Source organism: Mustela erminea, chromosome 12, assembly GCF_009829155.1.
Source record: "Mustela erminea isolate mMusErm1 chromosome 12, mMusErm1.Pri, whole genome shotgun sequence".
NCBI classification, from domain to species: domain Eukaryota; kingdom Metazoa; phylum Chordata; class Mammalia; order Carnivora; family Mustelidae; genus Mustela; species Mustela erminea.
Window position 1 is genome coordinate 3,676,554 of NC_045625.1, and position 26,333 is coordinate 3,702,886.

General features: G+C 54.6%; 1 protein-coding gene across 1 annotated transcript in view; it reads left to right on the forward strand.

The window, feature by feature from the left end:
- Positions 1-24,036, forward strand: part of AK8 (adenylate kinase 8) — a 115,890-nt gene extending 91,854 nt beyond the window's left edge. Inside the window, exons 12-13 of the mRNA XM_032307121.1 lie at positions 22,501-22,581; positions 23,700-24,036. Coding sequence (XP_032163012.1) covers positions 22,501-22,581; positions 23,700-23,937 — 319 coding nt within the window. The 3' untranslated portion in view covers positions 23,938-24,036. The remainder of the gene's footprint in view (positions 1-22,500; positions 22,582-23,699) is intronic.
- Positions 24,037-26,333: the final 2,297 nt, after the last annotated feature.

The window sequence follows — 26,333 nt, forward strand, 5'->3', positions numbered from 1 at the left end:
CTCTGAGTTCCAAGCCACCAGCAGCTCCTTGCGCAGACCCATGAGCACATCCAGCCACGGCGCAGCCCTAAGCCCTTCCCGAGTAGAATTTCTGGCACCACTGGGGCCAGGCAGGGGCCAGTGCCTGCTGCCCCCTCCAAGCTCTGGTCCTGTCCCGCAGGGCCTGTTTGCCCGCTGCCGGGGTCTCTGTAGTATAGGTGCATGATGGGGGGGAGGCGGTAAGGGGGTAAGGACAAGAACACTCCAGGGGGTGTGACTTTGCGGGTGACTTTGCGTGACTTTACCTCCTCAAGGCTGAGAGAGGAGAAAACTGCCTCCTTCCTCACGGGAACGATGTACAGCAGGAGGCTGGCGGGGACCCACGGGCTGTTTGTCTCTCCCACAAGTACGGGTTGTGGGCTGCTTATTGCCAACCACTGGCCCAGATGCTGGGGCGTTGGCGGGGGAGCAGGACATTTCCGCAGGAGCCCACGGGCGGGGTCCACAGCAGCACGGGAGGAGGGTGAGGTGGCAAGTTCGGCACTGGGGAAGGCCCGTTGGAGGAGGCTCCCAGCTGCACTCCCGCACATGCTCCCAGCCCCCACGGCAGCCCCCCTCGGCACCACCATCGTGGCCTTGCTCAGCACCAGCGCCTGGGCATGGCACCACAGGGAGAGATGCCCTCAGGGTAGATTTCCGCAGAACTCCTAGGCTTCTGGACTCAAATAACAGATTTAATTCATAGACAACGACCCAAACTCACAAGTTTTAAATTGCAGGCCCATGTCCCCAGCCAAGGACGTGGAAAAGCTTTATCTAGAATCTCAGGTTTCACCTCCTAGGTAGGTTCATGAGGAAGTTTAACCCAGGAGCCTACCCGGATAAGCAGTTTAACCCTGGGTTTGTTTTCAGTGGGCAATTAGGACAGTCTTCTCTTGGCACCGCTGCAGGACTGGCCTTTGGGTGAGGCAGTGCCGTCCAAGTGCGATCAGTGAAGTCCAGGGTGCAGTGTGTACCTACAGTTAAGCGTCTCCAGATGCAGCTGGAGGGGGGGAGCAGATCCGGGAGGGTCTGGGGTCTGAGGAAGCCCCTCTCTGAAGCTGCTCCCATGGGGGTGGGGTGGTTTCTGGGGGTTTTACCAGCTGGAGCCTGTTTGACCTGGTGATCTGAATCTATGTCTTTGCTGGCCCACAAGTCAGAACTTAGACATTTGAGAAGAGAGGGTGGTCTTTTGGACTGTAGCTCATGAGGATTTTCCTGAGATGGAATGTTCTAGAAAGTCCTTTGAACTGTGCCAGGAAGGCTGCAGAGATGTCTCCTGTAGGGCCCCTGCTGCTGCATGCTGCAGAGAAAGATGCTTGGAGAACATGATAGCACTCGAGGCCCGTCAAGGCCCCAAGAGGAGGTGGAGGACAGGCCGGCTGCAGAGGGGACAGGAGCGACAGGAAGGGGCCCGGAGCCTGCACACAGCGGCAAAACTCAACTGTCAATCACGCAAGTGAAGGAAGGAGCGGACGTGGGTCACGGAAGGACTGAAAAGATGGCGGGCGCCGGTCCGACCCTCTCTGCCCCGCGTGACCGCCTTCCTCAGCAGTTCGTCCGTCTCGGTGCTTCCCCGTGGCCTTGGCAGTGGTTGTCCCATTCATCCTTCCAGTGGCCCTCAGCTCCAGCCTACCCTCCAGAGTCTCCCTCCGTTCGGAGGGTGAGGCTTTTGAGGACAACGTGGTTTAGTCTTCAAACATTTATTGAGCCCCGGCTGTGTGCCAGCGCGGTTCTAGGAGCTGACACTAGGGCAGAGAACAACACGGACAGGGGAGGCACCTGCCTTCGGGGGCAGACAATGAGCATAATGGTTTCCCAGGAAGGAGGGCTTCAAGGAGAACAAAGCAGACGCGTGAGAAGCTGGGGAGCCACTCCTTGCTGGGGGCACGGGCAGCAGACATTGCAGCAGAGTCCTGAACCCAGTGAGGGTGACCCCGTGGCCACTGAAGAGATGCACGTTCGAGACCCGGGGCCAGCCTGTGCAGAGGGTGGGCCCCAAGACAGTAAGGAGGCCGTGGTGGGGGGGGGAGTCAGGAGCCAGGGGCACGGGAGGGGATGAGGTCTGCAAGCAGCCGACACCCCAGGACCTGAGCTAAGCATGTGCGAGTGTTCCTTCAATCCATTTTGAAAGAAATCACCTTAAGAAAAAAATCATCTTAAGAAATCATCACGAAGCTGTAGGATGATGGGCTCTTGAGTCAGACGCTTCCGGCTTCCTCTCCCCGAGACTCCCACTTTCTCATCAGTAAAACGGGTGCCGAGTTAGAGAAAAGCTTCAGAAAATTGTTCATGAGGAACAACTGTGACCTCAAAGGCATAATGCTAAGTGAAGAACCAGCGACAAGAGGTCACAGATTGCATGATATCCCTCAACGAAATGTCCGGAACAGGCTAGTCCAGCAGGACAGAAAGTAGACTAGGCCACCCAGGGGATCAGAAGTGGCTGGTTAGTGAATACTGACTCTCTCCTCAGGGAGATGAAAATGTTCTGGAACCACAGAGAGGTGATGGTTGTAGGACACGGAACATCCCCAAAGCCCCTGAATCACATACTTTAGAACAGTTCATTTATGTTGTGTGAGTTTCTCGATTAAAACATTAAAAACAAATGAACAAACTTGCCTCCGGAAAAAGAGTGAATACGATAATACAGGTGGGGCACTTAGAGAAGTCCTTGCACTTGGTAAGCGCTCCCAGATGCCAGAGTCCGATGGCTGTGGGTCCCAAGTCGCCCTGTGTCACTCACTAGCCAGTAAGGGCACAAGTTGTCCCATCTGGAGAATAGGGACACTGCGAACAGCCACGTCCCAGGCTTGTAGTGGGGTGGCATCTCTGCATCCTCGGGGAGATGCCAGGCTGGAGACGTGAGGAGCCTGGCACAGCTCGGTACAAGGTGTTCTGCGCACGCGCGTGCAGGGAGACAGTGTACCCAGCGGCCACAGCCCAGACGGGGGCGTTCTACCCGCCTGAGCTTACAAAGTCTGCTGTTCTTATGAACAGGACCTTGAGAAGCTCACCAACGGCTTTGAGCCCCAGTTTGCACGCTTGTCAGACGGGGCATCGTAGTGGTACCTCCATCACCCCGGAGAAACTTCCGAGAGAGAACGTTACGTATACGGTGTGCTTAGCCCACAGCAAACGCTGTGAATTGTATCTGATTAATGCACCCATGCTGCTGGAAAACTACCCACTCTGCCCAGGACGTCAGGCTGCATTTCTTCTGCCTTGCCCCATCACGTGTCCCGAATACATCTGGCATCTCGTCCCCGCGCTGCTGGTATGTTCTCGTCTGTGAGCGGCCAATCGGCCCCAAGTACCATGGACAGGTGCCGTTCTCCGCTCGGTCAGAGCGGTACAGCGTCAGCTCTGCCAGGCCAAGAGCAAGTCCGGCTCATTCACCGCCGGATCCACGCACCTGCGACCGTCGGTGACTAGCACAGGGCAGGCACTGGGTAAGCATGTGTTGAGTGAATGAATGAACATACATTTCCCTAAACCGAAGGCTTTGGCTGAGCCATTCAGACCCTCTCGCCCGGCTCCTCTTACACGGGGGCACCTGGCAGGCTGCCATGTGGGTAAGAGTTTCTGGCCACACACAGGACCCCCTTGCCGTATGTCCTTCTCAGAGGCCAGCACCTGTTGTGTCCCTGTCCCCTTCTGCCCACTCGAGAAATGCAGTGAGGACTCTGCGATGCTGTCAGGGGGTCAGGCTCAGGCACAGGAATCCATCGTCGGTGCATTGTGAGATCCACGTGGGAATGTCTGGCCCAGGCACCCGTGTTCCCCCAGTGACGCTGGTCCATTAGTTGAAAAGGGATGCTTTTCCTTTTTTAAAATAACCTTGTGCTTGTGATTTTATAGTTAGTGTTCTTTTTCTTGTGACTTTATAATTAGTGTTTGTCTTTCTTTCTTTCTTTTTTTTTAAAGATTTTATTTATTTATTTGACAGACAGAGATCACAAGTAGGCAGAGGCAGGCAGAGAGAGAGAGAGAGGAGGAAGCAGGCTCCCTGCTGAGCAGAGAGCCCGATGCGGGACTCGATCCCAGGACCCTGAGACCGTGACCTGAGCTGAAGGCAGAGGCTTAATCCACTGAGCCACCCAGGCGCCCTCTTTCTTTCTTTCTTAAGTTCTTTCTTTCTTTCTATTTTAGGATTTATTTATTTTAGAACCAGAGAAAGCATGAGCAGGGGGAGGGGCAGAGGGAGAGGAAAAGAGAGAGAGAGAGAGAGAGAGAAGCAGACTCCCTGCTGAGCATGGAGCCTGAGGCGAGGCAGGGCTCAGTCTCCTGACCCTGAGCCCAAATCAAGAATTAGACACTTTGGGCGCCTGGGTGGCTCAGTGGGTTAAGCCGCTGCCTTCGGCTCAGGTCATGATCTCGGGGTCCTGGGATCGAGTCCCGCATCGGGCTATCTGCTCAGCAGGGAGCCTGCTTCCTTCTCTCTCTCTCTCTGCCTGCCTCTCAGTGTACTTGTAATTTCTCTCTGTCAAATAAATAAATAAAATCTTTAAAAAAAAAAAAAAAAAAAAAAAGAATTAGACACTTAACCGAGTCACCCAGGTGCCCCTAATTAGTGTTTTTGTTATTTATAAAAATAGTACATTTTCATTGTTAAAAAAAAAAAAAGGCAGACATGTGTAAAGAACACTTTCTTTCCCCGATTCCTCCCCCAAAATAACCACTATGGCCGGTTTGTTGCCGATCCTTCTAGATTTACTTGTCTTCTTAAGTCTAAGTAGACGCATATGATCCTGGTTGTTACAGATCCTTTTTTTTTGAGTTAAGGTTGTGTCTTACACTTTCCTCCCATTTCAATGCCCTCGATATACCTTATTTCTTTTAAAAGCTGTAGAATGTTGCTGTCTCACCATTTGTCAAGACTTCCTCTTTTTGTGGCCATTTATGAGGTGTCCAGTGTCCTTCTGTGACAGATAATTCAGCGGCAGGAAGTCTTATTTATGTATCTTCGCACTTACACTAGTGTTTACTCTGAAGAAATGCCTGAACAAAGATGCTTGGCTTCTCTGGGCCTTAGTTTCCCCATTTGTGCGCAGAGAATAATTTTTTTAAAGATTTTATTTATGTATTCGTGTGTGAGAGAGAAAGAGCTCACAAGCAGGGAGAGGCAGAGGCAGAGGCAGAGGGAGAAGCAGGCTCCCCGCCGAGCAAGGAGCCCAATGAGGGACTCGATCCCAGGACCCTGGGATCATTACCTGGGCCGAAGGCAGACGCTTAACCGACTGAGACTCCCAGGTGTCCCGAGAATATGAATTTCTGTCTTGCGAGATAATATAACATCCCACCTGCCAAATACTTAAGACTGTTGGTTGCACACAGTAGGCACTTTGTTTTATTTTAGACCAGAATGCATCACACCTAGCTCTGCTACCCACTGCAAGTTCCCATCTAAGCTTGTGCCCCAAAGAGATATATTCTAGGTATTTAAGTAGCTTACTTTCTGCTAATCTACAGTTGGCCCTTCTTCCATCCTTGGAAGTGATGACGGTTTTGGGGCCCTTCTCCCCTGGGGTCCCGGGGTTCCTGCAGCCTTTTCTTCCTCAAATGAGAGGCTCTTGGGGTTCCGTAGGCCTCCTTGGATATCTCACTTTCTGGCTTCCTGCCACAGCTCAGCATCCAGTATGCAGTGGCGGGGGGCAGCTGTCCCAGCCGGGCAGTCGGGCACGGTGGCCTCTCTGTCCTTGGGCCACAGGATCGTGGAGCGTGCTCTGCCTTTCTGAGAACCAGGACAACCTCAGTCCTTCATTCCCTCTTCTCTGCAGTGTCCTTCTGGGCACGCGCCAACCTCTGCCAACAGACCCCAACAGGGTCGCAGTTGGCCTCTGTGTTTAATGAAGCCCTGTGTGGTCACCTTGTATGGATGGACAAGGTCGGCCCAGAGGAAACCCTTGGCTCGCACCCACTTCCAGGGTGCAGGGGCCCCCAGGTCACCCAGAAGCCCGAGACTCCCCCAGGGCCCTCAACTTCTGCGGGACTCTTGGAGCTCTGCTCCCGGGACGTGGACGTGGTGGGAACAATCCAGGGGCTTCAGACTTCTCCCATCTCCCCGCACCAGAAGGGGGTCAGGGCCCCAGGGCTGCCACCGTCATGAAGTCAGCACCCGGAATTGTCAGTAAAACAAAAGCTGGTCGCATCCTGAGCCCTTTTAATCACCTAATGGCAGAGACACCCGACGCCGGGGCTCGGGTTCCAAGCCGAGGCCTCCGCCGGGCCACTGTAACTACAGCCAAGTTTGGCCCAGCTTCTCCGTATTACAGCGGCGACACGGACGCACACAATTGAAGTATTTGAGAACAATGAAATATGCATGGCTATCAGTGACAGCCCCATAAAGTGCAGCAATTAGCCGCGTAATCCGAGAGAGGGAGCCGGCCCTCGGCAGCCCGTGGCTCCCCATTAGTTAAATGCATTTTGTACGTCCTCATCCCATCAAATCAACTAACACTTCCTTTAATTGGTTCATGAATTATACAGCCGTCCCGCATTATAATTTAATCGCCTGTAAACATTCATAGGGCCCCACTGTAAAGCGTATCGCGCTCATTAATTCGTTAATTTCAGCAGATGGAAGGGGAGACGGGTGAACGGTGGCAGAACAGAGCGCCTTGGGCAATGGGATAAGGAAGAAAAGGTGGGGGGCCGTTTAGGTTTTTTAAGGGCTGTCAGAAACTCAATCTGTGAGCTGTCAGCCGCCCGGACCCGGCGCCCACCCCCTCCACTCCACCGACGGCGGGAAGTGACTGGCGGATTCATACGGAGGCTTGTCAACCGTCTTTAAACATCAAGCCAGCGGGTAAACCGAGCCCAATGTAAATTAATTCTTGTCTTACGGGCCCCCCTTTCTCTGTCCCCATGAATATTTCATGGCGGGCAGCATAAATATTAATTCTAATAGCTCTGCACAGTGGTTATTATTTCTGTTTTATGACAAATATTCATAAAATATTCAGGACCCTTTTTTAGAACATTTACACACTTGATTGTGAATTTTCCCAGTTTCCCGAGGACACTGTAAACATATTGGGGTTCTCTTGATGGACTTTTCCCCGTTAATTAATACCACTGGCGGTTAATATTTAATCAGATTCAGGTTTTTCGAGAAGTAAACACCTATTAGATCGGAGGACAGAGGGGATTGCTTTTCCCCTTCAGTCTGTAAAATGGGAGGTTTCTGCTCCCAGGAGTCAGCTTCTCTTTGACACCTGGGTGATCTGACAAAGGCTAACCCCCTTGCCTTTTTATCTTGAAAACAATATCTATCTTTTTTGCATGTGTCTGTTCTCCTCTTACTTTTTCACTGAGAGCTCTGGCAGTAACCCAACGCGCTGTAATGAAATTCTTCGGAAGATGCCCCTGCAGTATTTATGCAAGGATTTAACATAATTTTGGAGTAATTAAAGTGTGGGTTTAACAAACACGGTGGCGGATTCCTTAGGCAAGGCAGCTGTGATTGGGGATGAAGGAGCTTCTGGAATCCACGTGATTTATCTTTAACCCTGAGAGGCAGCTGTGCTTGGTGTCCCCATGAGGCACCGAGGAGGGGGGTCCAAGCACCGGGGAATGGGGGGGCCACACACATGAGGTGGTGGCTTCGGTCCATGGGGGGTCTGAGGCGGATCCCATGAACCTTGAGGCCGGGGTGCCCCCCACCTCCTAAATTGCTCCAGGGCTCACTTTCCGGGGCCCTGATTCTCAGCAGAAGCCTCCTGATACTCTAAAACCGCAGGGCATGAAGCCGAATTATTTTACAAATAGGAAGGAGGGTCCTAGCGCGGCCAGACCTGGAGCCCAGCCTGCGGCATTACCTAACCCCCCGGGGGCCTGCGAGGTGTTCACCCTTGCAATGGGCAGGATCACAGGACTGGGTCATGTGCTTCCTGCGAGGATTACACGGGACAACGCGTGTGTGTCACATGCTTCGTGCAGCTGCCTGGTGTGCAGCGAGTACGTAAGCGTTGGCAGGGTCCCGATGATGATGGGATAGTAGCTATGATGATGGGGATAGTAACTAAGGAAAGCCAAAGGCTTAACATTGCATCTACTTAGTGAACCACGTTTAGAGGGAGAGATTCATGGAGGAAAACCCCAGCCGTGGAAGGGGTTAAAACAGAAGCTTCTCTGCGGCCCCTTAAAATGTAGAGTGGGAGAATCCAGAATGGAGCTTCTGACCGCGGGCAGAGAAGCAGCGAGGCTGAGGCTTCACCAGGGACACATTTTAACACCGTGTTCCTCACTGGCAGAGAGTGGCTCTGAGAAAGGGAAGCTCGAAATGAATTCACCTGCTCCTCCCTCTCCTCCCTGTCTCGGGGGATTGGTGACAAGGAGGGGGCCCAAGGGTCCAGATCTTCCACACCCAGCTCTCTGGTCCTTGAAGCCAAGTCCGGCTCCTAGAGCAGCGCCAGGGGCTGGTCTGGCGGTGGGTTGGGCTGCGAGCACAGAGGCGGCCTGCCTGGCATCTGCCCCGTTCCCTGACTCGAGTCCCTTTTCACTGGCCTGCTTGAAGCGGAGAAAGATGCCATTGACTCCAGATGGCTCTGAACCCAGAGAACCAGAGCTCAGCCACGCCTCAGAGTCTGTGGTCTGTGCTGAGCAGTGGGAGGCCGAGACCTACGTCTCCCCCTCCCCCCCACCTCTTTTTCCTCCTCCCCCCCTTTCCCCTTCTCCCCCCCCACCCCCCCGCTTCCTTCCTTTTTTAGCAAATTCACAACAGATTGAGGCGGTCAGCCACATGGACACCAGAGTGGGCTGCCTGGGTTTGAATCCTGGCTCTGCCACTGCGTTAGGGTTTCCAGAGAAACAGAACCAAGAAGATGTGTCCTGGACACAGAGAAAAAAGATTTATTATAGAACCTTGGCTCATGTGATACAGAGACTGGCAACTCCCAAGCTCTGTGGGGTGAGTTAGCAGGAGCTGGAAGGCTTGAGACCCAGGAAGAGACAGAAGACAGAGACTTTGTTCTGAAGGAGTCCGAAGTAGGGTCCCGCAAGCCTGCGGGATGAGGTTGCACAAGTGTGGATACCACCCCACCTCACTGGATCTGAAGACAGGAAGAAGTCCTGTCCCCTCTTGAAGGCCATCAGAGAGGAGGAATTCTCCCTTACTCGGGAGGGTCAACCTTTTTGTTCTATTCATGCCTTCAGCTGATTGGATGAGGCCCACCCACAGCCGGGAAGGCAGTCTGCTTCCTTCTGTTCTGCTGTGTAAATGAGAATCTCCAAACCACTCTCACAGCTGCACTCAGAAAAATGTTTGACCAAATATCTGGTGCCCTGTGGTCCATTCAAGCTAACACATGAAATCAACCATCATGGGCGCCTGGGTGGCTCAGTCGGCTAAGCGTCTGCCTTGAGCTCAGGTCAGGATCCCAGAGTCCTGGAACTGAGTCCCGCATTGGGCTCCCTGCTCAGCAGGGAGTCTGCTTCTCTCTCTCCCCCTCCCACCCCCGCTCTTGCTCGCTCACTCTCTCTCTCTCTCTCAAATAAATAAAATCTTTATTGGGACGTCTGGGTGGCTCAGTGTGTTAAAAGCCTCTGCCTTCGGCTCAGGTCATGACCTCGGGGTCCTGGGATTGAGTCCCGCATTGGGCTCTCTGCTCAGCGGGGAGCCTGCTTCCCCCCTGTCCCACCCAGTATGATATCTGTCTGTCAAATAAATAAATCTTAAAAAAAAAAAAAATCAGCCGTCACAGCCGTGTCGTAGCTGGTGTTGGCGGGTGACTGAGCTTCTCTGTCCGTCCGTTTTCTCAGCTGCGCTGGCAGACAGGATAATGTCCCCCTTGTAAGGCTGTGTGAGGAGCTGACCACAGGTCCGTCGGGTCTCAGAAGAGCGTCTGGCACGTCGGCCCATGTGGATGGATATAATTTTGTTGCCGTATACTCAAAACTGGGCGTGGATTTTCGTATTTAATCTGTGAAACAGGCCTGTGAGGTCCTATGTCCTTGTCATCCTCATACAGGGACACTCAGAGGGTAAAAGGGCTGCCTGCGGTGACCCAGAAGGGGAGGCTAGAATTTGAACCCCGATCTTCCTGCTCTGAGAGCCCACGTCTCGGCCGCCCCCCACACTCTCCTGCCCCAGGAGCGCTGCACCCCTACCCTTGGGAGCTGACAGTGTGGCGGGGGCCCCGTGGGAATGGGAAGCTGCCGCTCATTCGAGAGGACTGAGGACGGCCAGCCTCCTGACCCCTCCCGGGCCGTATGTCACCGACTGGGTTCTCCAGGAAGCAGACGCTGAGACCGAGTCAAGATGATAGAAAGCTTGATGAGACGCTGACAGCTGAACCAGGACGAGGGGCTGAAGCAGGATGGCGCAGGGGAGCCATGGGGTCAGGAGGCCGGCCCTGCCTGGGCTCCACCAGCCCAGCCTCGAGCTCCAGGGCAAGGCTCGCACTGAGGGCAGCAGCACCGGGCGGGACAGCCGGGCCCGCAACCGTACGCCCTTGTTCAGAAGCGTGGGCTCCAGTGTCCACCAGCTGCTGAAAGGCTGACCGAAACGAGGTCTGCCCATACGGAACACCGCTTGGCCATAGGAGGGAATGAGACCCATGTGTCAGCCACGCCACGGGGCACCGACAAAGTCCGCCAGCTCGGATGTTCTTTTGGGACCGCTGCCGACCAGGGAGTCTGGACGGGTGTCCACGCTGGCGGGCTTCGGTGCCAGTCAGTGTGGAACAATGTCCCTTCCCTGTCGGAGGGGCCCTGAGCCAGCAGGTGGTTGGTGCGGCCACACGCAGACGCTCTGGGTACAAGCTAGAAGGTGTGGTGTGGTCCGGCAGTGCCTGAGGAAGACGGCGGGTTTCCAGGAACTTTCAGGAACATCGTGTCGTGAGTGCACGGAGGAAACCAGCTGGGTCGTGAGCCAGGCCCTCTCAAACACAGACCCGGAGCAGAAGGGCGGCCAGGGGAGAAGGGAGTGACCCGTGTGGACCCGGAGCGCACTCGTGGACACGTGTGGCCACGCGACACTGCGAACCTGGAGCGGATGGCCGGGGGCTGGGGCAGCGTGGGCGCGGGTGGCGCGGGTGAGTGCTCAGAGCGGGGGACGCGTTTGGACATGAGTTGGACTCAGGGCCTGCCTGCAGCCAGAAAGACCCCGTAGAGAGGTCGTCCCTGTGTGTCCAGGCTGAGAGCGGCTGACACGGAGCGGGTCGTGGCTGGCGCGCCCGGGCCCAGCTCCCGCCAGCGTTTCGCGCGCCCCCTGTCGTCTTTGCCCTCGGCGCGTGCACCTTTCTCTTTGGGACAAGTTTGCCGAAGTTTCTGCTTCCAGTGATTTGCACTTCATGACTGTCGCGGGAGCATCTGGGTGGCGGTGTGCGAAGGAATTACTCTTTTTTCCCGGTAGTGAAGGAGGCAGAAATTTTAAGACGACTTTAAAATGGAGAGCGGCTATGCGGGGATCTGATCCCTGGGTCATTCCGCTCAATCCAGCCCGGCGCGCTTTGTGCCGCGCCTGGGAAGCTGCCAGGCGAGCCGCTAATTTCCCAGTTAATGACAGCCATGGAGAGTGTTCTCTTGCCCCGGAGAGATTTTAGACCCAGCCGGGTAGATTTGCCATCATCAATTATGCACAGTTTTAAACAAAAAATGGCCAGCGGGAGCCTCTTTTTTGAAGGAGTGGGGAGTAGGCAGCGAGGGCAGCCCGCAGCTGCCGCCTGAGGGCAGGAGGCACGATGCACGGGGTTTTCAGATGCGGCGGCGATGTCTGGCCTTTCGTGTTCAAATTGGACACGTGTCGGAATAAAAAATGCACAGAGTGAAAATTGTACTGCTCTGGCCATGGACCGTTGGAGACGCCAGGGAGGGTGTGTGTCCAAACTCTCCCACACTGTGCTCCCCTGGGCGCATCGCACGACAGCTGTGCGGGCAGCTGCAGCCTGGCTCCGTGACTCAGGACGGGGTCGGGGGGCAGTCACCATGCCGGGGTGCTTCTCCGTCAGGCATCCCCTGCATTGCAATCAACCGCCGCCCATTCACTATGTGCTTGTTTGGCCCTTAGCACATGTCCTGGACAAAGGTTGACGACAAGGCAACCCCAGTGCCTGCCCTCAGAGAGCTCAGGCCTCGCGTATTCGGAGGTGTGACTCCTCCTACAGGTGGCCCAGCTTTCATTTTTTTAGATTTTGATAGTCTCTGCATAATTCACTTGCTCCTTCTCCCCAGCCCCCAATGTGGCTGTTTCAAGACACAGATGCCACCTCTCTCTGCCCTTAGACTACGAGGAGGTCTTGTCTTGACATGTCTGTAAAAAGTGGTCACTCCACTTTGTGCCCTACAAGCACCCCATGGGCTGCCGGCATACGAGGACGGTTTTGCAGCGGCTTCAGTGCTGCACCTCTCGGGGCGTCCCTTGCACACGTTCTAGTTAAAGCCGAGCAGACCGTCGCAAGTGTTAAGGCGCGGTGTCACTTTGCATTCTTCTCTCTGGTTCCCCGCATCAGGGGTGGCCTTTGCCAAATTCCCCTGGAGGGAAGTCCACTCGATTATACTGAAGCCACGGAAGTCACTGCAGCATAGAAGCAGTCACAGAAGCGTGAGCTCTGCCAGTGTCCCAGCCTTGGGAAGAGGCTGAGGCCAGGCTTCGCAGAAAGCTAGGATGGCACCGCGGCCTCCCCGTGGGCTCAGCAGACCGAACAGAAATAGCAGACAGGGGAGGCAGTTGGAGCTTTTATCAGGAAACTGTTTCCCTAGATCAGACTTTCCCAATTTCAGGATCAAATCTGGAAATACAGGGCAGTTAGGGATCTGTGCGTGCCTCCTTCCGTATGTCATTCATCGTGCACGTAATCACGCTTTTACGTATTCTGGGTACAAATCCTTTCTGCAGGTCTACATTTGTCAAATATGTTCTCCTGGTTTGTGGTAGACCTACCATTTTCTTAATGTCTTTTGAAGAGCAGAAATTTTTAATGTGCTCTAACTTCAATTTTTTTCATTTACATGTCATGATTTTGCTGTCCTGTCTAGGAAATCTTTAACACAAGGTCACAAAGATCTTCTCCAAGAAGTACCGTAGTGTTGGGTTTTATATTTAGGTTTATGACCTGTGTTGACTTAGATTTTGGGTATGGTATGAGGTTTGGGTCAAGATTGTTATTATCATTATTTGCATTTGGGCGTCTAATTGTTCCAGCCCCACTGGGTGAAAAACCACTTTTATCCATTGAATTGTACTGTGCTGGCACTTTTGCTGAAAAGTAATTGGCCATATTTGTTGAGAGTCTATTACTGGACTCTGTTCTGTTCCTTGAATCTATGTGTCTAACCTCTCACTAACACTCATTATCCTGACTATACAGCTTTGAAATCCTTGAAGACCTTGAAATCAATTAGCTCTCCTTCTACCTCACTGAAGCCAGGTCTCTTCCAGAAACACTCTGCACGTAGCTTTGAGAGTGAACTTGTGTAGAATCTTCAAAAAACCTTGTTGGAATTTTGGTAAGAATTAACTGAATCTGTAATTTGGGGAGGATTAACATTTTAACAATATTGAATCTCTGAGTCCATGAACATGGTATAACTCCCTATTTAGTTAAGTCGGATTTCTTCCATCAGAGTTTTGTCGTTTTCAGCGCACAGATCTTATTTTGTTAGCTTTACGTGTATTTCATTTTTATCCTATTCCAAATGGTACTTTTTAACTTTTTATTTTATTTTATTTTTTATTTTTAAAGATTTTATTTATTTATCAGAGAGAGAGAGGGGGAGAGAGCAAGCACAGGCAGACAGAGCGGCAGGCAGAGGCAGAGGGAGAAGCAGGCTCCCTGCTGAGCAAGGAGCCCGATGTGGGACTCGATCCCAGGACGCTGGGGTCATGACCTGAGCTGAAGGCAGCTGCTTAACCAACTGAGCCACCCAGGCGTCCCTTTATTTTATTTTTTTAAAGATTTTATTTATTTGGCAGGGAGAGAGGCAAGCAGAGAGAGAGGGGAGAAACAGGTTCCCCGCTGAGCGGAGAGCAGGATGCGGGTCTCGATCCCAGGACCCTGAGATCATGACCTGAGCTGAAGGCAGAGGCTTAATCCACTGAGCCACCCAGGCGCCCCAGTACTTTTTTTTTTAAAGGGGTTTTTTAAAAATTTATTTGAGGGAGAGAATGAGGGCAGAGAGAGAGGGCAGAGAGAGAGGAAGAAGCAGACTCCCTGCTGAGCAGGGAGCCCAATGTGGGGCTAGATCCCAGGACTCTAAGACCATGACATGAGCTGAAGGCAGATGCTTAATTGACTGAACTACCCAGGTGCCCCTGTAAATGTACTTTAAAATCTCAGTTTCCGGTTGTTTGTTGCTGGTACCTTGAGAGTCAACTTATTTTTTGCACATTGATTTTGTACCCTGTGAGTTCACTAAACTTACTCATTAGTTATAGTAACCTTTGTGAAGATTCTTTGGTACTTGTGTTAGGATGATTATGTCATCTACAAATAGAGAATTTTATTTCTTCCCTTTCAACTTGAATGCACTTTATTCCCTTTTCTTGTCATATTGCATTAAACAGGTTTTCTGGCATGATGTTGAATAGCACTGGTGAGAATGGACAACCCTGCCCTGTTCCCAATCTTAGAGGAAAGCATTGAGTCTTACACCATTAAATACGATGTTAGCTGTAGGGTTTGTTTTTTTTTTTTTTTTTGTAAATATCCTTTATTGGGGTGGGGAAGTTACCTTCTATTTCTAATTTGCTTGGAGTATTTATCAGGAATTGCTGTGAAAATCTTGTTAAGTCCTTTTCCTACACCTGTTGAGATGAGTGTACAGTTTTTCTTCTCTACTATAGTCAGGTCAAGTACACTGATTGATTTTTGGATGTTTTGACTTTCATTCCCAGGCAAACCCACACTTACTTGCATACTTCATATGTTGCTAGATTCAGTTTGTGAACATTTTATGGAGTGTTCTCACTTCCGTATTCTTGAGTGATACTGGTCTATGGTTTCCTGCAGTCTTTGTCTGGTTTGGGGTATCGGGAAAAGGCTGCCCCAAAAAGCAGATTCTCTTCCCTCCTCCTCTGGTTTCTGAGTGTTTGTGCAGCAGTGGCGCCATCGTTACTTTAGAATTAGTACTATCCTATGGTTCATATTCTTTGGCCTGTCCATTTATTTGTCCCCAGGTGCATATTAAGAACCTCATTAGAGGGCGCTCGGGTGACTCAGTGGGTTAAGCCTCTGCCTTTGGCTCAGGTCATGATCCCACGGTCCTGGGATCGAGCCCCACATCGGGCTCTCTGCTCAGCGGGAAGCCTGCTTCCCCCTCTCTCTCTGCCTGCCTCTCTGCCTACTTGTGATCTCTCTCTGTCAAATAAATAAATAAAATCTTAAAAAAAAAAAAAAGAACCTCATTAGGGGCAGCTGGGTGGCTCAGTGGGTTGAGCCTCTGCCTTCATCTCAGGTCATGATCTCAGGGTCCTGGGATTGAGCCCCACATTGAGCTCTGCATTGGGCTCGCCGCTCAGTAGGGAGCCTGCTTCCCTCTCTATCTCTGCCTGCCTCTCTGCTTACCTGTGATCTCTCTCTCTCTTTCTCTCTCTCTGTGTGTGTCAAATAAATAAATAAATCTTAAAAAAAAAAAAAAGAACCTCATTAAATGATAAGCTTATTCAAGGCCAAAGAACCACCCCTCCCCTGCCTTCACCATCACATCTATAAAGTGCATCATAGCACTTATGTTTTCCTGAGATAAAATATACTTAATGTAGAATTTGCTCTTTTAGCCATTTTTTAAAAAAGATTTTATTTATTTACTTGACAGAGAGATCACAAGTAGGCAGAGAGGCAGGCAGAGAGAGAGGAGGAAGCAGGCTCCCGGCGGAGCAGAGAGCCCGATGCGGGACTCGATCCCAGGACTCTGAGATCATGACCTGAGCCGAAGGCAGCGGCTTAACCCACTGAGCCACCCAGGCACCCTCTTTTAGCCATTTTTAAGTATCCGACTGGATAGCAGGAAGGACAGTCACGGTGCGGAGTGACCTCACCACCCTCCACGCCCGGAGCTGCTCTCCGCTGCCTCAGCTGGAATTCTGTCCCCGTCAGACACTAACCCCCCGCCCCGCTCCCCATCCCCTGGCGCCCACCGCCGTGTGTTCTGTCTCTGTGCGTTGGGTTCCTGGATGCCTCATAGAAAGGCAACCAAACAGCAGACATCCTCCTGCGTCTGACCGACTTCGCCGAGGGTCGTGTCTTCAGTTCATCCACACGGTAGCAGGTACCAGGATTTCATTCCCTTTTCAGGCCAAATAGTACTTTCTTGTGTGTCTACCCTGCATTTTGTTAACGTAGTCACCCGCCCACGGACGTCTGGGTAATGCCCGGCTGTCGCTCCTGGGCATAAAGCCGCTGCGGACGTGGGCGGGCAGAGGTCTGTCGCAGCGCCCGCTTTCCCTCGTTCTGGATATGCGCTCCGCAGTGGACTGGTGGACTCACAGGACCCTGTGTCGGCCAGGACGACGTCCACAGTGGACACACCATTTCACCTTCCCACTCGCAAGGCACAAGTGTTCCATATCCTCGAGACACTCGTTACCTGCTGGGTTTTGTGCTGGCCGCCCCGGCGAGGGCGAAGTGGAGTCTCGTTATGGTCAAACCGTGATGCTTTGTGTAGAGTTTTGCCCCCAGTGGAGCCTTATAGCTTGGAATCAAGAAGTTAACAAGGGTCTGTCTGTCGCTGTGTAGCCTCTCAATTTACCGAATCTGTGCATGGGTTCCCAGAAAGTTCCATCCCTCAAGTTTCAGAGAATTTAGCTCTGGATAAATTTCAGATGATAAGTGTCAAGGCCTTTGAGAAAAACGCTTTCTCTGCTCCCCACACAGAGCCTCAGACAAAGTGGCTGGAGGAGGCATCATGAGGGTGAGTCAAGAGATCCCAGCTGCCCTGGGTGACGGAAGATGAGCCCTGGCCTCTCTGGGACTCAGTTTCCCCCTTTTATACACTGAGCAGATCAGATCAGAGCACTGGTTCTTAGCCTTGACCACATACTAGAGTTGCTTGGGGAGGTTTTAAAAATCTCCACTCCCGGGTCTCACCTTGGGCCGATTACAGCTGGATCTCTTGGGAGGTTGGGGACCAGACCTCCGTGTTCTCGAAGCTCCTTTAATGCGTCCAGGGCGTGGCCAAGGGTGACACCTGGGATTATTAGCACTGTGGTTCCCACTCCTGCTTGAGCACAGGCGGCACCTGTATTTACAAATACGGGTCAGGCAGGTCCCCCGGGCCCTCCCCTGGAGGCTTTGGTTTGGTAGCTCTGAGAGGCGTGACCACAAATCTTGGAAACACGGAAAGGGGCAGCACTTCTTCAACCTGGTTGTGTCTTTGAGTCACTGCGGATCTTGTGAACAAGTCCACTCCCAATTCAGCGGCCGGGCGGGCGGGCGGTGGTGCTGAGCTCCCAGTTGGGGCTGGGCTGCGAATCGGGGACCTCACTGAGTAGCGAGGGAGTAGAAGCCTCCCAGGGGACCTTCCGCCTCCCTCCCGAGGCCTCTACTGGCCTCAAGCGGTGGAGATCCCGCCCCTGGTGAGTCCCAGCACCCCCACACTCCCTGCAGGGGTGCTGCTGCCCGCCACCCTGCTGTAGGCATTCTTGACTGTCTTGGTGGTCTCCGTTCCCCCTCTCCTGGCTGTGGGACAGGAAACGAGCAGCAGAACGCAAAACCCCGGCCAGGCGAGGTGCACACAGGACCGCGCGTCCCCGCAGAGCGGCTCGGGCTCCCCACTCCGCCCCGCCACCCGGCTCCTGCACGGCGGCTGCAGGCCCCGGGCGAGCAGAAGCTTCCGGCACGGAAGTACGGCTCCTTCTCCAGCGAGGCTGTTCCCAGCGCCTGTTTCAAGTACCAGTTTGGTGTCCTTGTGCTTCTGATCTCGCCAGCCTTTCACAAGCCATTCCCTTGAATGACGACAAGCAGTCTTGATATGCTGGGTTAAAAATCTTTCAATTGGGGCTTGTTTGTTTACGAAACAGCATCAATTATCAGGGATTTCCAAACTGGCTTCCTTTCTACTGGCGTCGGCATCCAGAGCCGCGCCGCCAGCCGCCAGCCGCGGTGACAGCCGTGTTTCGGTGTTGCTGCTGGGGCCTCGCAAGTCTCGGGGGCGGGAGGGGGGCCCAGCGTGTTTGGAGCGCGGGGGATAAAAGCTCGTTGAAACACCGGTGCTCCCGTGTTCAGACGCTCCCCGATCTCGCATGTTTTATTTGGTGGCTGTTGCTTTGCAGCACGTTGTGAATGGAAATCATTATCAAGAACGCTGGGAAGAAGTGGGTTTTCATGGCTCCTGGCCCCCCAGGCTGCAGGGGAAGCTGCCGCGCCCGCTCTGTGGAGGGGCAGCTGCAGCTTTCAGTGGGAACCAGAGGGGCTTCTTGGCCGCTGGACAGAAGCAAACCTAAGCAAACAGTGTGGGCAAAATGAGGCTGAGAGAAGAAGGGCGGGGGGAGAGGACGTGCCTTGAAGGAGACAGTGTTTGGCTCAGGGACTCACATTTTTAAAAAATTTACACATTTTCCAGAAGCAAGTGGCATCAAAGAGACTATTAGGTGTCCTTTGGGGGACAACTGCAGAAACTCAGGCCAGCTTAAGCAAAAGAAGAGGTTTATGTATTCATGTCCGAGAAATAGTGAGGGATGTGTCAGCTTCAGGTACAGCTTGATCCAGGGCCCCAAACAGTGTCCCTCCTCTCTCTTGGGGTGGGCTTCATTCTCAGGTAGGCTCTCTCAGGGTGCAGACCCCAGACAGCCCCAGGCCCCACACCATCAGCTTAGCAGCCCCAGCAAAAAGGAAACTCCTTTGTGGCAAGCCATGGTGCAGCCTCTCATTGGCCTGGCTTGGATCAGCTTGCATCCTGACCCAATTCCTGTGGGCAGGAGGAGCCACACCTGGGCCTTCTCCATGCCCAGCCCTGTAGCCCTGGGGTGAGTTAACTTCACACACAGCACAGGGATGAGAGAGGACCAGGGTGGCCCCCAGGGGCATCAGGCCCATCGCCAGGCATCTCTAAGGCCAGGGAAACAGGGAGCGTCCATGAGCGGCATGGGGAGCGGCCCAGCTGTGCTCCCTCCTCAGTCGGCCTAGGCGTGTCCTTCAGCTCAGCAAACAGGAGGCTTTGACTCACATCAGTGACTCAGAACCATCTTTAAGGATTGGTACCCCTCAGAGTGCCTGGGTGGCTCAGTCGGTTAAGCGTCCGCCTTTGGCTCAGGTCATGATCCCGGGGTTCTGGGATCGAGCCCCACATCAGTCTCCCTGCTCAATGCGGAGTCTGCTTCTCCCCCACCCCACCCCATGTGTCTCTCTCGCTTATGCTCTTTCTCTCACATAAGTAAAATCATTACAAGATTTTAATGGCAGCCCTTCAGGGCGCCAGGATGGCTCACTTGGTTTGGGGACCGTCTCTTGATTTCAGCTCAGGTCACGGTCTCAGGGTTGTGAGATCCAGCCCTGCTCAGCAGGGAGTCCGCTGGAGACACCTTCCCTCCACCTCTGCTCCGTTCTCTCTCTCTCTCCCAAGTAAATAAATCAATCTTAGGGGCACCTGAGCGGCTCAGTGGGTTAAAGCCTCTGCCTTCGGCTCAGGTCATGGTCCCAGGGTCCTGGGATCGAGTCCCGCATCGGGCTCTCTGCTCGGCAGGGAGCCGGCTTCCTCGTCTCTCTCTGCCTGCCTCTCTGCCTGCTTGTGATCTCTGTCAAATAAATAAATAAATAAAATCTTCTTAAAAATAAATAAATAAATCTCAAAAAAAAAAGAAAGAAACTTGTCAGCCCTTCTTAATGTCCAAGATATCTAAAGAACCCCCACAACGCCACACCAAATAAATGAATAATGCAATTAAAACTGACATTAGGACCTGAACAGACATTTTCCTGAAGAAGACATCCGGATGGTGGACAGACACATGATTGAGCTCCACATCACTCATCATCAGAGAAACACAAATCAAAACCACAAGGAGATCCCACCTCACGCCTATCATTATGGCTAAAATAAAAAACACAAGAACAACAGGTGTTGGTAGGGGAGAAAGGGGAGCCCTTGCGCACTGTTGGTGGGAACGGAAGCTCGTGCAGCCACTCTGGAGAACAGAATGGAGATTCCTTAAAAAATTAAAAATAGGACTAGCAGAGGGCCCGGTCATTCTGCTTCTGGGTATTTACCCGAAGACAGCCCAAGTGTCCATCAGTGACGCCTGGATACAGAACGTGGTCTATAGACCTACTGTGGAATATTACGCAGCCGGAGAAAAGGATGGAACCTTCCATTCATGACAACCGATGGACCTAGAAGGAACGATGCTAAGTGAAATAAATCCGAGAAAGACAGGTCCCGTATGATCTCACTCATGTGTGGAATCTAAACAAAAGAAGACAGAAGAAATGACCGAACAAACGAAACCCAGAAACAGACTCCTAACTGCAGAGAACAAACCGGTGGTTGCCAGAGGGGAGGGGAGAGAAGGGGGGATGGGCGAAATGGGCAACGGAGATGGAGAGGCGCGAACCTCCAGTTATACAATAACCGCAAGTGTGCGGGATGAGAAATCGATGTAGGGAGAACCGTCAATGGTGTCATAATAGAGCTTCTGGTGGTGACTCGCTCGCTGTAGGAATGGTTCACAGCATAGTTCTAATTGTTGTGGCCTGAAACTCACATAACATTGTGTGTCAACTATGCTCCAGTTAAAAATTTTAAAAAGTCATTTATTTTCTTAAAAAATGGCGCCCCTTTGAGAATCTGAGACTCACGGACACATCCCCTCCCGGAAAATACACCTGGTCAACCGTTTGCCTCTGATTCTAGGGGACACGGGATCCGCAAGGGCACCGGCACAGAGTCCTGGGCTGGGGGTCCCCCCAGGCAGCGGATCCCAGGCTCGGGGAATACTGGGCTCCTTCTGGTGCCTGCGGAATCGGCATTTCTGGGCCAGGGTGGAGGCCTTCTTCATTCTGTAACTTGGAGGAGGCAGCGTGGCCATCCCAAAGAGACTCCACCCCAAGAGGGAGGGCAGGAAATCTCATCTGTGTGCATTTTTCTCACACTTAGAGCTGCTTCTTGTCTGCGTTTACTTACTTGAAAGTGAAGCGAACAAGGCTTTGGGCACACAGGGAGCGCTTGTTGTCACTAATGTCATCCCCCCGGCAGGTGCACACATTGGTCATTGAACCCAGATGTCCGTGACAATGACCCCATTGAATCTGGTATTCCAGTTCCGCATGGCAGGCTGGTAAACTTGGGAGCTTACTGCAGTGCTTGGCACACAGCAGGCATCCAATAAATGCACGCATGGATTAATTAAAGGATGAATGAGTGAGCACTGAGTGAGCAATGGAATATTCCAGAAGTTAGTTCTTTTTTTTTTTTTTTTTTTTTTGACAGAGATCACAAGAAGGCAGAGAGGCAGGCAGAGAGAGAGGGGGGAAGCAGGCTCCCTGCTGAGCAGAGAACCCGATGTGGGGCTCTATCCCAGGACACTGAGATCATGACCTGAGCCGAAGGCAGAGGCTTTAACCCACTGAGCCGCCCAGGCGCCCCCAGAAGTTAATTCTTTAAAAACAAACGGGATGGTTCTACGCTAGAAGACACGGCCTGGATTAGAGCTGCGGGCGCTCGCCGTGAACATCACCCCCACCCACCGTCCCACCCAGACAGCCCGGCCTTCGCCCGATCCCACCTGCCAACCCCGGCACCACTGACATTGGGGCCGGATGAGTCTTTGTGGCGGCGGCTGTCGTCCCTCCCAGGATGCTGAGCGCTGTCCCTGGCCTCCCCCCACTGGATGCTGGCAGCTCCCCTGCCCCTTGCGATCATCACGGATGTCCCATATAGTGCCAGACGTCTTCTTGGGGCAAAATCACCTTGACTGAGAAACCCTGTCCTCAGGTTTTGTATTTGGCCATTTGCAGTAAGGATTTAGGAGACACTAGGTTAGCAGAAGACGGCCCCGTGTCTCTTCTGCTGGGCTCTGATCCGGCTGCTTGCTGTCGAAGGCCCTGCTCCCCCGGGTCCAGGGTTCCCGTGCGAAAGAGAAAGTCGGGGCGCTGAGAACAACCCCAGCTCTCTGGGAGGGCCCGGCTGCCAGGGCTCCTGAACTCTCGGGAAGGCTGTCCTGTGTCAAGAGGGACATTCTAGTGAGCAAACCCTGCGCTGAGCTTAGCACACGCTTCCCGTCCTCGGATCTCCAACACCAGGGAACCGGCATTAGCCATTTTGCAGCTGAGGAAACTGAGTCTCGGAGAGGCTGTATGAGTGGCCCGAGGTCATGCGGCACGTCCCTGCTGGAGGTGCCTTCTAGCCCAGGCTTCCGTGGCGGGGAGGCCTCCACCTGCCGCCCTCCCTGGCGACCTTGGAGAGCTTGGTAGCCGGAGCCCCTGAAAGGGGGTTCCTGAGGCTCCAGCCATGTGCAGGGAAGACGCCAGCCCCGGTGTCAGGGGCCCAGAGTCCAGCCCGGGGTCCCCTCCGGCTGACCGTGTTGCTGTTCTCTCCCCGTAGGGTGTTTTTCCTGAATGTGCCATTGGATTCTGTCATTGAGCGGCTGACCCTGAGGAGAATCGATCCCGTCACGGGAGAGAGGTTGGTGCCCGGCTCCCTCCCTGCGGCTGGCTATCTGAGGGCTCCGGGGCTCAGGCCTGCTGGGGAGCCTCCCCTGTCCGTCTAGCTGTCCGATGATGCCACAGCTGGCTGGGTCTGGGGACGACACCGACAGAAGGCTCTAGAAAGGGGGTTCCTCCCGTCTGTTCCTCTGGGCAGTGCCTGTGGACCCTCTGCCTGGAAGAGTAGCCGGGAATTTCGTCCCACTCTGTCCCGAGGAGCAGTTCGGACCCCAGTATGTGACGTGGCTGGACTGGGCAGGCGGGTGTCCTGGGGACGCGCAAAGAGCTCTGCTCTCACGGGGAGGCCCGCCGCCGAGGTGGCTGTCGCGGGAACCAGTTCACCTGGGGGCTGACCCTGAGTCCCAGGCCGACCGAGTACAATCACCGTGTTGGAGCAGAAACGTAGTCGCAAGTGCCCACAGTCACGAAGGGGTAGAAGCTTCCATCGTCCCCGGCACCCAGGGCCACGTTTCTGGGTAGAGGCTCAGGAGGGGCGGGGGCAGGGGCGGGAAAGAAAAGCCGGGATTTTTCTAAACTACAAGCTGACTTCTCATCCTTGCTGCCCGGGGACGGTCTCGCTGACCCACGTCAAGTCCAATGGCCTCCGTGCTGCCCTGCCCCGGGGCCCTCCCTGCAGGGACCGTCTGTGGCCCTCGCTGGCCTCTGTGCTCACACTCGCTGTTGCGACGGCCGCTCCCCCGGCGGCTCCCAGCGCTCGGAGCACAGAGCCCACTTCGTCCGTCTTGCCTTGCGTTGCCAGGAGCAGACTCATGCCGGGCAGAGAGCAGACGCTTGATAAGCAGAGTTCGGAGGGGGGAGGAGAGGGAGAGAGGAAGGGGAGGAAAGAAAGACAGCAAGTGGGGGCTCAATAGTCTGCTCGGCCCACCTGTCGCGGACCCGCACCCTCCCCCGGGGAGGGCCCACGCTCTGCGTCTCTGCGGTGCCAGGGCCCGGCCGAGGCTGTGCACCCAGCTGGTGCACCGCCCGTGTTTGCTGCTGGTGGGACAGTGGCCAACCGGGTCAGCGCTGCCACAGAGAGCTCCTTCTTCCCTCGCGCTGCGGGCCAGCCCGTAGGTCACCGGCTCCCCCGTGTCGCAGGTACCATCTCATGTACAAGCCCCCTCCGACCGTGGAAATCCAGGCGCGCCTCCTGCAGAACCCGCAGGACACGGAAGAGCAAGTCAAGCTGAAGATGGAGCTGTTCTACCGGAGCTGCTCGGAGCTGGAGGAGCTCTACACGCACGCCATCGCGCTCAACGCCGACCAGGACCCGTACACGGTGTTCGAACACATAGAGAGCGGGATCGTCAATCCTCTGCCCAAGAAAGTCCCCTGATGGGCTCCGAGCAAGGGGTGTCCCGCAGGGAAATGAGTTAATGCCCTCCCCGGCCTCCTGGGAACTCAGCCGAGCCAATAAAGAGTGCTGGGTGCAGTCGCGTGTCCCCAAGGTGAGCTGGTGAGACGGCGGCCTTGTCTCGGGGTCTGCGGCCCCGGGACGGACAAAGCCCAGGGAGGCAGTGGGGCGCAGGGATGCGGCACCGGCCCTCAGAGCCTCGCTTACGACCGAAGCAGGGGTCGTGCCGGTCCCTGCCCCTGGGGCACGAGGAGAGCTCTCGGCCCAGTGCAGGGCACATGGCAAGTGCTCAGGAAATGTAGTTGTCGAACACGCCCCTCTCCAGAGCCGCCGTCTCACGCTGCTGGGCACGCAGTCCCCGCACTGCCCGCCGTAGCGCCCCGAGCCGCAGCGGGTCACTGAGCGCGGGGAACGCGGCCCGTGCGGCCGAGGGGATGGTTTTTAAACTGTACTTAATTTTAACTGATTTAAATAGGCATAGCCATGGTGGCTTCCTGGCTGCCTCATGGGACAGTGGGGTCAGACACACTTAACTCTTGCTGAAGATGTGCCGGAACCTGGGTGCCCCGGGGGCTCAGTTGGTTAAATGTCTGACTCTTGATTTGGGCTCAGGTCATGATCTCAGGGTCGTGAGGTCGAGTCCTTTGTTGGGCTCCGTGCTGGGCCTGGAGCCTGCCTAAGATTTTCTCTCTCTCTCAAAATAAATAAATAAATAAATAAACAGAAAGTGCCAGAACCCCTCAGGAGGCCTGCTCTCAGGCCCCGGGGAAACGGCCCCTCTGTACTGCTTGCAGTACACGGGCGTGGACACCGGGGGGACAGGACAGCAACACCCCAGGCTGATGGAGCCCAAGCCGTTGACCCTCTTCCGTGAGCTCCCCCTCCTCCCACCTCCCGGGTGACCTCCCGTCTGTAGAGGAGGACGCTGAAGCCACAGAGGGTGAGTGACTTGCTGATCTCCTGGATCCGCCTGCACCGGGACCGGTGCTCTGGGACCCTCTGCCGATGGGCCCTCGGGAGGCCAGGCCGGGCTGGGGCCCAGACTGCAGCTCCAGCCTCTTGCTCTGAGGATGCCCCGGTCCTCTGGGCCTCAGGCCTCAGGCCCTTCCACCCTGGCGTGGCCCAAACCCCTCCAGCCCTGATGTGACCGTAACCCTGACCCTGGCCGGGCCTCACAGGCCTGGACCCTCTCTCCAGGGGTGACTTCTGCTGGGCAACCCAGCCCTCAACCCTCGCTCCTTGCCCCGTTCAGGCACTCGGTCCCACCTCCCGAAACTCCACCAGGGGCCTTCCCCTCCCAGACCCCACTTCTTCCCAACCCCCATAGGGAAGAGGGTCTCTACCCTGAAAGTCCCCCGAGAGTGGGCTCCTGCCCGTCGCCCCAGTTACAGACCACATGGCCAGGTTGCAAGCGCCCATGCGTGCTGAGACTCTGCCCGCTCACGCCCAGCACCCCCAGATCACAGGATACAGTAACCCAGGAAGGTGGCCAGCCCTGGCCTGGCGAGGCTGGCTTCCCCAACCCCCCACTTTCCTCCTCTGCGTGTCGTTGCAGATCCCAGAGAATGTGGTCTCACTGCACTGGAACTCTCCGGTGAAACACTGGATGTAAATCCTTAGCCAAAGACACAGAACATTCATTTATTCACATACTAACCCTCATTGTGTGGACGCCCGGCTCTCGGGGCCTGGCCACACCACGGCTCCTCTTCTGCCCCCGCCGCCGGCCCATCAGCGTTTTTTGTTCTGTGAGGCAGGTGATGTCTGCCCAGAGCTTGGGCCATGGGACCAAGCAGCCTGGGTGCTCTGTGGCTGTGTGATCTCAGGCAAGTTACTTAACCTCTCTGGATCCTTGCAAAATGAGCAAAACAGTCATTGCCTTGTGGACGATGCTGAGCAAGTATGGGGGATTAGTGCATGCAGATTAAGGCCGAAATAGGGCCCAGCGTCCGCGGGGAGGAAGGCCTTGGCTCCAGCTCACCTAACCCACCACTCCCCCACAGGTCAGTGCTGCTTTTACCGTAAACCAGGATGCCGGGGCCCAGGGAAGTTAAATGATTTGTCCGAGGCTGCCGGTGGCAAGTGACATGGAGGGGTCAGCGCCCACATGCACCCTCCGGGTCCCCGAATTCCACCTGAGCCCAGGGTAGGGGAGGGCGCTTGCTTTCCCCACCGTCACCGCCAGGATGGCCCCGAGGAGGGGCTCCCCAGGGACTAGGGTTGCTGTGCTGGTCCCTGCCGGTCCCTGCCAGTCCCTGCTGCCTCCCGTGTCCCCCCACACCCTGGATTCCTCAGGAGCGGGGGGGCTGGGCCGGGCGGCGCTGCCACAGCCAGGGGAACAGCGTGGGCTTCCTTGAGATGCACTGGGGGGCATTCCA